Here is a 13569-nt window from a genome sequence, read left to right on the forward strand (position 1 = left end):
GTCACAGCGCAGGTACAAATACGTTCTTATACAAAATGGTTACGCATCTTCCTCTAGAAAGTAAAAACCGAGATGCAGTTATAGTGAGTAGTCTTATCGATCACTGCTCTTACTAGTCGTACTATTTAAATAAATACATCTTTATGTCTGATCGAAGGTTCATTGGAGAGGTAAAATGCCTTAGGTAAGACGCTCGAGCGTGTAATATTGCAGGGCATAGTTGAGGATATTTGAATCTATATTTTCAACTGTCAATATTAGACAACATCACATATAAATTGTGCAAAATAAACGTAAAAGTGACAAAAAACAGTGCATTGAAAGACACTGCAATACTAAATGCACAGAAAGTGTGTTGAACTTAACAGAAAAGAACCAGTATGATTAAAATCTCAAAATGATGAAGGCAATAATCCGACGTTTAGCATTGATTTGTGTAGCATACCATGATGTTCAGTGCCAACATCTCAATTAATAATTTATCTACATTTTAGGGAATTTCTAGAAAAGTATATAGAAAATAAGTGGGTTTTTAGTGTTGAGCGACATAAATAGGTATCCTAATGAAACATGGAAAAAATATCAGAAAATAGAAATATGTTATACTACATCATGCACCAATAACGTCATGTCCTATTGAAATAATTCCTGGCAATATAAAATAATTTCAAGTGACATCCCATATGTCCAAGTTCTGTAACTTACGAATGCACGTTATTATTCATTGCAAAGATCACGAAGAAAATGAACATCAAGTCTGAAGCATGTGTTTACTAGTATACATAGCTTCAAAATTCGGGAGTTGACTGTACTCCACGAACATGCAGTGACTACCTGTTTGTTTATATCTTTATCCGTTCATTACCTGTACTATATACCCAATGTGTCTTTAACTTCAGTCTTTAGGTAGCTGGAATACGAAACATAATAATAACTATAACGCGAATATATGCATAACGTGTCTGTTATACCAGTCATTTAATTAAATTTCCTTTCTCTTACGGAGAGAGACTTGACTAATTTATCATAGTTGTAGGCGTGAAGCAACCCAACGATGTCGAGCCCGGATCATGTTCACTTCTCAGAGTAGTTGTGAATTAGAGTCTTGCAATGTTCGAATATGAGAGAGGCAACCAAGACATTAAAAACTTCGTCTTATTTCATATGAAAAACTAATCGCAAGATATTTGCTAAAATTCTTAAGAGCTTAAAACATGAGTGAAGGACAGCGAATATTTGTATACAAGGTGGAACAAACATTACATGTCTCGTTCTGCGGTGCGAACATCGGCGAATATCGAACTTCGCCATACTCGACAAACTTGAACCGAACATAGCGCCTGTAATGCACGACGCTATTGTGAATAACGATCATTGAAATGAAATTGCACGAAAAATTCAGTAATAATTATGAAATTCCCAGGATTTGAAAAGTGTTTGCAGAATGCTAATTAAATAAATGAAGGGTTCAGAACCATAGTGGGCCAAGTGCCATTTACTAAAACCGTAGAAAACAAGGGTTAAAATGAAGTTATTACCATAATTCAGTGAAAACATATAAGAAGTAATATAACATATACACATTAAAACTAAACGATATATCAATCTTGATTAAACTATGGTATTCACTTAACTTTAACCCTTGCTCTCTCCGTTTTTAATAAATGGCGTTTGGCCCACTATGGCTCTGAACCCTTCAAATAGCTAGGGCTATGTAGGTTAAAAACTGCTGACAATGTTGTTTACTGAATGCTTGAGAAGAATACTGATATAGGGACAGAGCGACAAGATTTACTTAAAATGCGTTAGGCTATTTTATAAAATCGGTACAGTTGGTAAGGCTGGCCTTCAGGATTTTAATACTATGCTAGGTATTTTATTTAAAAAGTACTCACAGTTGACAGAAGAACGTTAGAAAGAACTTCGTTCTTGGAGCTGGAATCCACATTGTTACGCGTCGATTTCTCATTTGATAGTCGTCTGATCATGCGTTGAGAAACAACCAGATTGACAACGCATGAAACGAACAAAAGTTTTGTCAACATTGTCAACAAAATATCTACGAGATCACTAAACGAAATACAAGCGAATTATTTGGTGTATCGTCTATAACTGTCACTGCCACTTGACACTGCCACTGTTTTGGTCCGAAATATTTCGTAGAAAATAAACTGATTACACTTCAGTCATATATTTTTCTAATTAATGATCAGTTATAACAAATTATAATCTATTAATAGACCTTTATTGAATAAACGTTTTTGTTCATTGTTTGGTTTACGATCGTGTTTGAAAGAGAGTTCATTTAATGCAGAACATGTTGAAGAAAGAGATACCTATCCGGTGCTGCAACTTCACCGCCTGGAAGAAAAATTAAGAAGCTGACATTGAAAACTCCGTGTTCCTGCGTTATATACAACCGCAGTTCTTACGTCGGCTGCCACGTGATTTGTGCTGGGACAATATTGTAGCCAGAGACGCGTAATTAACGGGGAATTCAGAACCACTCCGATCATATCGCTCCTTTCTTGTGTCACTTGATTCAGCTGCCGTCATGTCCGAAGCTGATTTTTCCTTAGCCACAATACCGGTACATTAGATGACATGAATCCAATATAATGGCACTTATTTTCTACTAACACTCGTGCACTACGCGGGCGACATACACACTTTCAGCTGGTGCGCCGCCATCTCCCGTCGGTATTCAAAATGCCACTCATTTACTGATTTCTTACCAAATGTGTCAATAGCTGAATTTCCAACAACTTCTTGTGGACTGAAATAAGCAGCATGTAACGAAGAAAGTTGTCCAATTTCTGTGGATTTTTACTATTAACAGTTACGCGGAAGAGCATTACTAGTAACCAGGGATAGGATTTATACGTAATAAAATGGCTAAATATACATACATGCATGCATACATACATACATACAGGCTAAAAATTTTGGAATTATGTAGTAAAATATGGACTAAAATTTGTATAAAAATGGTGCAAAATAAAGTAAAGAATACCTGTATTGCATAACATTGTTTTACTTATAAAAGATCTTCCATACTGTACATAAGATCATAATGTTACAGATGACGACTTAGGATCTGATGGCATTTTAACTGCTTAACACTCCGAATGAACAAATATATAAACCGCAGCAGATCGTCAATGCCAACGTTGCTCTTTTTCGGTTGCGAGTGCACGTGAATGCACACAGTGCTTTGTAAAAGCAACTGAGTTGCTCAACACTGATCTAGAGCATATATTGCTCCCAGAGTTTCTTGAAGTTATAGGTATCCCCAAAATGAGTGAATAATAATATCACAAATCACAAAATAAAATTTTAAAAAACTTAATGTGATAGTTATAATCAGGGTGCGAATTAAGATTTCTAATGAAGGGGGATAGAAACCTAGATAGCGAATACCATACATAAAATTATTATTATTATTATTATTATTATTATTATTATTATCAGGGAAAGGATTTATATGTAAATACATATTTACTTATAAAGCTAATATAATTTATATTTTGCATTATCTTTATGTTTCACAATGTGTAGGGTTGAAAAATCCTACTTTTATTTTCCATATTTTTCCATATTTTAGAGTTTAGTACATATTTTCGTTAATTTCCATATATTTTCCATATTTCATATAAAACAGTCCATATTATATTAGGTTTAACAATAAAACAAAACAAAATTCCATTAACTTTTAAAAATACATTTCAACAATAGAGATTTAAACACATGTTCAGTAATCCCTTTAACATCAGAGTTATTTGAAAATTAGCAGTCCTATCAACAATGGGAAAGTAAGTTACAAAACTGTATTAATTTAATTTAAAATTTTTAACAGACTTCAGTTGTGCAGCTCAACAGTTAAATGCCAGTCAGAGTACACATAGGTTCAGTTTTGTAAATCATACTATAAAGACGGTAAATATGCCAAAAGTACGTCATTCAGTCAATTTAAAATCAAAACTAACAAGTTACATTTCAGAATTTAAAGAAGATGGTTTATCAACTGACAATAAAATATTATTTTGTAATTTGTGTCAGTGTGCAGTATCATCTACACAAAAGTTCCTGGTGCAACAACACATTACAACTAGTAAACATCAGGCCAACAAACAACTAAATTCCAAGCAGAGACAATTGTTTTTAACACAACCAACAACATCGAATGTAAGATCTGAGTTTAACATCGACCTGTGCCGTTCTCTCATCTCTGCTGATATTCCTCTCTACAAACTAAAGAATAAGGTCTTCAGGGAATTCCTTGAAAAATATACTCAACATACAATCCCGGATGAGTCAACACTTAGGAAGACGTATGCTCCATCCATCTACGATGAGACAATACAGAAGATAAGAGATGAAATTAAAGATAGTTCAATTTGGGTTTCCATTGATGAGACTCCCGACAAAGAAGGTAGACTTGTTGGTAATGTAGTTATCGGTTTGTTAAGTGAACAATATTCTGAACGAATTCTTTTACATTGTGATGTTCTAGAAAAGTGCAATAACAAAACTATAGTTAAACTGTTCAACGAAGCTATGGGTATCCTGTGGCCAAAGGGTATTATGTACGAGAATGTGTTATTCTTTATTAGCGATGCTGCCCCTTATATGGTCAAAGCTGGACAAGCATTATCTGTTGTATATCCTAAATTGACTCATTTTACTTGTGTGGCGCATGCATTTCATCGTGTGGCAGAAGTGGTCAGAGACAATTTCCCTAAAGTAGATTTGTTGATTTCATCAGTGAAAAAAGTATTTCTCAAAGCTCCCAGTAGAGTTAACGTGTTGAAAGAAATGTACCCTGAAATTCCATTGCCACCAAAGCCAATTTTAACTAGATGGGGTACATGGCTAGAAGCAGTTGAATATTATGCCGAACATATAGACTCTATTAACAATGTTCTCCTTGCATTGGACTCTGAAGATGCAGTCTCAATTGATACTGCGAAAACAGTTACCTGTGACATAAGTGTGAAGAATGACTTAGCTCACATTCAGCATACATTTTCATGCATCATAAAAACGCTCAAAAGTCTCCAAAATAGGCACCTTTCACTATCTGAAAGTTTTGAAATTATAAATAGTACTGTGGAACAACTGAATCGTGGTAGAGGTAAAGTTGCAGATGCAGTAAGAGCTAAGGTGGACACTGTACTTTCAAAAAACCCTGGATATGAAGAACTACAAAAGGTTGTTGCTGTGATGAGTGGTGAATCAACAGTGAAGATTAACTTGGACTTATCCCCAGCAGACATTGTGAAATTGAATTATGTACCAGTTACTTCTTGTGACGTCGAACGCTCTTTTAGTCAGTATAAATCTATCCTCAGAGACAATAGAAGAAGATTCACTTTTCAGCACTTGAAAGAAATGTTTGTAACCTATTGTTATGGTAACAGACAATAAAAATTGTGTTTTGTTGAAACTACATTGGAAGATAAGGTACGTCCATTATATTTTTTGTTTAGTTTGATTAAAATGTACCAATATTTAACGTACATAGTCATTTTTTTATAATTTTAAGTCCATATTTAATTCCATATTTTGGTAAAAATCCATATTTAATTCCATATTTTGGTAAAAATAACTACATATATATTTACATATTTCATATATTTTTAGTCCATATAAATCCGTTCCCTGATTATTATTATTCATAAAACAGTTATATTACCGGTTGTTCTGTTGGTTGTGAAACTCGGACTCTCACTTTGAGAGAGAAACAGAGATTAAGGGTGTTTGAGGATAAGGTTCTTAGGAAAATATTTTGGGCTAAGAGGGATGAAGTTACAGAAGAATGCAGAAAGTTACACAACGTAGAAATGCACTGTATTCTTCACCTGAAATAATTAGGAACATTAAATCCGCACGTATCAGCGAATCCAGAAATGCTTATAGAGTGTTAGTTGGGAGACCAGAGGGAAAAAGATCTTTGGGGAGGCCGAGACGTAGATGATTTGAGGGAGGTGGGATATGATGATAGAGACTGGATTAATCTTGCACAGGATAGGGACCAATGGCGGGCTTATGTGAGGGCGGCAATGAACTTGCGTGTTCCTTAAAAGCCATTTGTAAGTATTATTATTATTATTATTATTATTATTATTATTACTATGGCTCAACGCTTGGTTCCACTGAGTTGCTTGTCTTGCATCTTCTTGATAATAATAATTATATCCATGAGCAAGCTTAAGATAAGATGTGTAATTCCTAAGTAAGTTATTGATTGTTGTCAGCTTGCCAGTGATGAGATTACGTCATAATTATTTTCTTTGCTTACTTTATACTTTATAAAGTATACTCGTATTAAAACAATTCTATTTTGTGAGGGGGTTAGAAGTTATCCCTGGCAGGGATGTTAATATGAATTTATGAGAGGGCGATAACTTCCCAACGGGAGGAGAAATCCCTCCCATTCCCCCCGTTAATTCGCACCCTGGTTGTAATAATAATAATAATAATAATAATAATAATAATAATAATAATAATAATAATATAGAGAAACTGATTGAATATTACGTGCTAGTATAGTAATGAAGTGAGCTATTAAACTCCAAGAACAGAAATCAGCCTTAAATCATCGTCATGAAGAGAAAGATGACATAAATAAATGTAAGGAAGTCAGCTATCTAGTGGCGAACGAAATAGCTCGTTCTCTTAAGCCTTCCAACGAAGGAGAGTTTTATAAAAGCGTAAGGATCAAAGTGGCTGAAATAATTTGTCCAATGAAAATTGTTAATTAATTTTGAAAAACTGCGCATTTCTCGAATAAATATCGAGAAGAGAATTCAGGAAATTATTGATTGTGTTCATTGAGGAATATTTAAAAAAAAAGCAAGAAAATTTATATATATATATATATATATATATATATATATATATATATTTTTTTTTATTGGTTCTTGATGACAGTAGTGACATTACTGATACATCTATTTTTATTCGCGGGGTTGATGAAGAAATCAATGTTAGTGCACGAACCACCACTGGTTGTAGTTTTCATGGCATGTACCTCTCCCCCATCTCCTTACTTCTTAGACTGCCTCTCGCGTGTGATCACTGTCGTTCGAGTTTTGGTCACCGCTGATATAAACCCTTGTTGCTCCTAACAATGTAAAGGTCACCAGCGTAGCTCGGTCGACTAAGACGCTTGCCTGCCGATCAGGAGTTGCGTTCGGTCAATTCTCGCTAGAGCTGATTTCTTGATTGATTTTTTCCGAAGTTTCCCCAATCGTAAGGCGAATGTCAGATAATCTCTTGTGAATCCTCCGCCTCATCTCGCCATACGCCATCTCGCTATCATCAATACCATCGACGCTAAATAACCTATAACCTAGAATTTGATACAGGTATCGTTGAATAAGCAACTAAAAAAAATGATGTAAATACGTATTTTGATAAAACAATAAATGGCTGCCGGTCTATTTCGGAGAACATCTTAAAATAATGTAAATGCGACCTTATGTCCATACAAGAATGGTAGAGCTGATGGAATATTTATATGAGCTCCAAGCCTGTTGGCCACTTTGTCTCACTAAAGGAAACAAGCTAGAAAGAAGACGAATCTGCTAGAAATACATAAAAGGGAACTAGACTACGTATATTCCAGCGCACAGCCGGCCCGCGCCGTGGTGGACTGTCAGTGACTTCATCTCCCACAGAATTCATTTAGGTCTGAATACCGTGTGCCTTTACTCATTTCGACCAAAAAAAAAAAAAAAAGAAGAATTTTGTTTGATAATATTTAGTGCAGGGATACAGAACTGGCGAGAGAGAGGTGGAACGCATGGGGAAAGCGTTGGTTCCCAGTGCACAGTCCACTGGCGTTGAATGACGTCACTGTGACCCGTACGCAATCACATAACACAGCCACTGAATACAATCCCCTTCCCCTACTAAGTCAATGACGCGGGAGTGGAAGGAAGGGATTAGTGCCGTATTCCGATGAGTGATGCAACGCCGCAATTGGCGCCCAGTTCTGCAAGCCTCATTTGAAATAGTCCGTAGTATTATTGTATTCATTGATGCTTTTAACTCAGTTCGATGGTGTTCGAGTGACGAGAGTTGTCATTTTTTTGTGCAAATGGATTTTGCTCCTCAGGAGAAAACACAAGCTAAAAAAAACTAGCAGTTGATGTGTATTATTTGTGTAGAAAATCATTTGCAATAAGGGTCCGCTGTTTAATTTTCATTTAAGTCGAAACTCATTTTTGTGACTTACGGTGTATTCCTTTACCCGAACACCATCGAATTGTTGTACAGCGTCGATAATTCAACGTGAGCAATAAATGATAGATCAATTTTGCCTGGAATCCCTTATCAGGGACAGGATTATTTTATTTACGTTACATCCACGACACGGGACCCACAACTTAATTTTTCCCCCAGAGGAAGCCATGCTAGAGATTTTATCGTCCTTTAAAATTCATCACCCTCTATCAATTTGAACTCACGAACCTTTGATCCAATAGTACGCATGGCAACAGCGAGACCACCAGAACGACCAGTTGAAATATCTGTGAGAATAATGAATGAATGAATGAATGAATAAATGAATAAATAAATGAATAAATAAATAAATGAATAAATAAATAAATGAATAAATAAATAAATAAATGAACGAATAAATAAGTAAATGAATGAATAAATGAACGAATAAATAAATAAATAAATAAATAAATGAGTGAATGAATGAATAAGCAAATAAGTGGGTAAATAAGTAAATAACTAAATATGTCAATAAATAAATAATAATGTAAATAAATAATCTAAAGAAACAAATATATGAGGTGTTACGTCAGAGATAGTCACAAGCCACACTTCGATGGAAATCAAGATTTTGCTGTAATTCTATTCTCTACCTATACTGTAGATGTCTCCAAAACTGCATAATTTGCTGCAATCCGGTTGACGTATTGAGAAATATAAGGAGGTGTTGTTTTCTCTTTCATTCTTTGGCTTCATATTTTTCCTGATACAGTGCGTTCGTAGCTCGGCCGGGCCTTTATAACATAACCTAAATAATATAAACAAGTGTTAGAAAAGTTTTAATTAGGGATGATGAAATAAACAAGAAAACTTTTAATTAATGATTATGAAATAAAAAATAAACATGAATAATTTAGAAGGAACAATTATTGAAAGTACAATTTTCAAATTTGAATGTTTTAGTGGTCCGGCCGAGCTACGAACGCACTGTACATAATCACAAGCCACCAATATAGCATCTGTAAGGAAGAAGCTTGATTTTCATTCCGTAGTATGTGATAATTCTGAAGTAAAAACTGATAAATTGGAAAGTGATTTATCCATTAATGCACTAGTGATTCTCTACTGAATTTGAACTAAATCGGACTCAGAAAATGAACAGGTAAGGGAATGAAAATACGACTAAATTTAAAGCATAACCACGTCTGACATAGTGTTTCCCTTATTAATTCTGATATAGGTGAAAGGTAAAGGTAAAGGTATCCCCGTAACATGTCATGAAGGCACTTGGGGGGCATGGAGGTAGAGCCCCATGCTTTCCATGACTCGGCACTAGAATGAGGTAGTGTGGTCGGTACCACGCTCTGACCGCCTTTTATCCCCGGGAAAGATCAGTGTAACTTATTGTGAAATATGAAATATATAACCCGTCTGACGAAACATTGCAGTTTTCAAGTGAGGGCGCTGGTGTGTTGTCAATGCGCTCCGCTCAGCCTCGATGCGTGGCTAGTCAGCTGGAGAAATGTTGATACAGTCTGATAATAAAAACATCAACAGCTGTTATGAACATAAATACAATTACGAACTGCCTTCGTCTGCTGTATCTGTCTTCTACCTGGCCCATCATAATCCATCTCATCTTCATCACACTCTTCATCACTACTCACAATGCCTATATTTATTACTATCCTCTCAACTTCCTCTTCCATTAACGCGTCACGACGCCAGTATTCGTCCTCGATATGTTTAACAGATTGGCAGCATTTTATCCAGTCTTCTTTGTGATTTCGCTTATTGATTGTGCGATCATTTATTTCAAAACTGGTAGGGAAATGGAACCAACATTTTTAGATGCTATGTTTTGTTCACCAAATTCCAAACAAGTTTTTTTTTTGGGGGGGGGGGGGGGATTTAGATCGTAGTGGTAGGGTGGTAGTCGGAGTACAGTAAGCCCATGTTCTTTTAAAATCCTTCCACTGTGTATACAGCTTGCCGCATGTTTTGTCTATTTCTATTAATTCTCATTTGGTTAATTCTGAGTCTGCAGTGAGATTTTGATTTTTTAACCATAAAATTATGTCCGCTTTTCTACAGGCCATTGCTGGTACGTTATTTTCTTGTACTGTGTGATTCGATGCATTATCTAACACAACACTGCACTCAGATGGCAGATTTGGTATGAGATGTTCCTTTAACCATTTATTATAATTTTCGTCGTTCATTTCATCATGATAATCTGCAGATTGAGATTTGGAATCATATATCAACTCGGCCCCAACTACTGAAAATCGAACAGGAAACAGTGACGGTGAAAACATTCAATACTTTATTTCGGCCTAAGACTTTATAATACAATTACAAACCATTTTCCAAATTTGAAATTTTTTAAAATTGAAGCTTTTAATAAATAAATTTGTAAAATTATCCACGATATAATATAATATTAACAAATGTATTTTTTTTTACCTTTTATTTCTATCTACTATATTCTTGTTTTTATTGAATATCACTGGCTTCTGTCGAATTGTCAATTTATATTAAATGTGTATTTTTCTCTCTTTTTCTCTTTCTTCTTTATTCTTGCTCTTGTGTTGTATTTATTGATTTGAATTAAGTTACTTACTGTATTTAGTAAAGTGTCCTTGTAAATTTTATGTTATATTATTATTGACTAAAACCACACCGTACACACCGCCTGGCTCTTACGGTAGTGGCTAGAAACATTTTTGTTTTATAAATGTAATTTGTATTCAGTAGGTAGCTAGTTCAAATAAATAAAATAAAAAAATTAATTTTGTTCCCGTCACTTCATGTGACGTGGAAATAAGTTTCTTTCGTTTCAAATCATGTTTAACTAACAGACGAAGAAGGTATGGGTTCGAAAAATATTCTAATGTATGTAGTCATACACTGTAATAAAATATACAGAGCAGAACTGTAAATTTGATATATTTTGCATGTTTATTTATATATATGCTATAAAATTACGTGTTTCAACCTACCATAATATTATCAATATGTTGTTCCAGCCAGGAACCACTTTTATAGCAGACCTGACAGTACCTCTGTGCTGGAAGCGGGAGTTTGTTGACATTGAAGTCCGGTCGCTTAGCCACGTCCAAAGACACAAGTCCCCAAGTTCCGAGCTTTGGCAATGATTCTTCAGACGGGTTATACAAAACTAAATAAAAATTCATTATTTCTTTTCATGTTAGAGTGAATATAAGGCCGTACACTGAAATATTTTGAGTTGCAATAGTGCATATGGGTTGTGGCTCTATCTGATGCAATTTTTTTTTCTGATGGCATCAAAATCTATGATTAATGAATTGACGTCTTCTAATACTACAAAATAATGAAAGAAAGGAGTTCCGAGAAATTTTCGACACAAAATTTAATATTGGGTTCAAAATACCTCACACTGATACATGTGGCAATTGTGATAATGTTCAGAAAGAGTTGAATGATGCTATACAAACACAAATGCATGTGACAGAAATAAGAGCAATAGAAGCAGTCAGAAATCTTCACCATGCACAGGATAAACGTGGTCAAACAGTAATAAAATACCTTTCTGAACTTGCTAAGAATAAGGATAAAATTTATGTCGTTGCAATGGACTGCCACAGACATTACCTACCCCAAAGTTAACTATGAGTGCAGTTTTTTTATTGCAGAAATGTTTGGTCATACAACTTAGGGATACACGACTGTTCCACAGGTCTACGTAGGGTAAGTTATATGTTTCTCTGGAGTAAAAACCAGGCTATAGTCCGGGTCAGCTTACTTCATACCATAAGGGTAAAACCTAACCATTTTTCCCCAATTACTACGTATGCTAGTGGATTGTGGTGATTTTCTAGTTTGCAGGTTGAATTTTCCTTTGCCAACTTCATTTCGAATTTCGATACTGACAAATACTACAAATGGTAGTGATTTTGTAACTGGTATGTTGGCAGCTGACACAAATATCGACAATATTTGTCGGTACTGGAGTTCCATGAAAATAAAATTTTACTGGATTTCTGAGCTGGTTACTGGAAGCTAGTGAAATTTGAACATACTAATAATTAATTAATATCAATATTAATATTAATACATAATAGTTATTTTATGTGTTGCGTTGTGGTTATAATTCAAGACTATAGTCAGGTAAGTTTTCGGAGTTAGGAGGCTACTAATAATTTCATGTGGTCAAACAAAATATATTCTTAGGTTAGGTCTCGTGAGTCAATTGTTTGGTCAAACCAATGAATTTCGTATTACCAGACAAAATATTTGACATGTTGATCCCTTTCTCGTATAGTTTGCCTACGAAAATATGTTACAAATTATTGAATTATTTAGAATAACCTTCCAACATAAAGTGCGGTAAGTAAGTAAGTCATTTAGTACGAAGAATCGTGTGATATCTGGTAACAGTTGGCAACACTGACAAGACGGCAATATTTGCTGTTTAGGAACTGTTCTTATGTGACCCTCACTATAGAATAGGAGCAGATGAGGTGGGGAGTTGCTTATTGAAAAAATTTGCAGATAGCTGATCTCAAATCTGAACATCTCGTAAAATAACTGATAACTGTAAGGGACAACAAAAATTGGACGATTGTAGCCCTGGAGAAAACACTAGTTGAATGCAGAAGATTTAAATACAGTATGTTACCCGTTGGTTCCCCCAAGTGTGTCATATCAGATTACCCTGCGGCCGTGATTTCGGACGATTAGAAAAACATGCATGAACAAGCACAGGCATTTATGACCCGAATGGCTGAGCTGATGTTAACCAAGTCGTTTGTCAAAGTACCTTTCATTGTCACTGTGGTGCAAAGAGAAGATTTCAAGGATGTGGAAAGTTTGCAGCCTAGCATAATGAAAAGGACTGTTTACAATAATAAATCTGTTCGTTTTTCGGATGCGTCAGCTTCAAGTTTGAAGAGAATAATCATAATAATTTTCAGCTTGCTCATTTGTATATTCAAGAAAATAATTAAAATGCTAAGTTCTCATGCGTAGAAGAGGCATATATAACCCCTTAAATACCGTTCAATATGCCTGAAAAGTACAAGAAGCCTTTGATAATAAATAAAGAGAAACTACAGGATGTACTGTCACTTTTATTTATTTACTCACTCACTCACTCACTCACTCACTCACTCACTCACTCACTCACTCACTCACTCACTCACTCACTCACTCACTCACTCACTCACTCACTCATTTACTTATTTATTTACTTACTTATTTACTTACTTATTTACTTACTTACTTATTTACTTCCTTACTTATTTATTTATTTACTTATTTATTTACGTATATATTTATTTTGTTATTTATTTATTT

At 34.8% G+C, this 13569-nt stretch overlaps 1 protein-coding gene across 1 annotated transcript in view; it reads right to left on the bottom strand.

Annotated features, from left to right (window-relative positions):
- LOC138696070 (lipase 3-like) overlaps positions 1-2422 on the bottom strand; it is a 74816-nt gene extending 72394 nt beyond the window's left edge. Inside the window, exon 1 of the mRNA XM_069820595.1 lies at positions 1896-2422. Coding sequence (XP_069676696.1) covers positions 1896-2045 — 150 coding nt within the window. The 5' untranslated portion in view covers positions 2046-2422. The remainder of the gene's footprint in view (positions 1-1895) is intronic.
- Positions 2423-13569: the final 11147 nt, after the last annotated feature.

This window comes from Periplaneta americana, chromosome 3 (genome assembly GCF_040183065.1).
Source record: "Periplaneta americana isolate PAMFEO1 chromosome 3, P.americana_PAMFEO1_priV1, whole genome shotgun sequence".
Lineage (NCBI taxonomy): Eukaryota > Metazoa > Arthropoda > Insecta > Blattodea > Blattidae > Periplaneta > Periplaneta americana.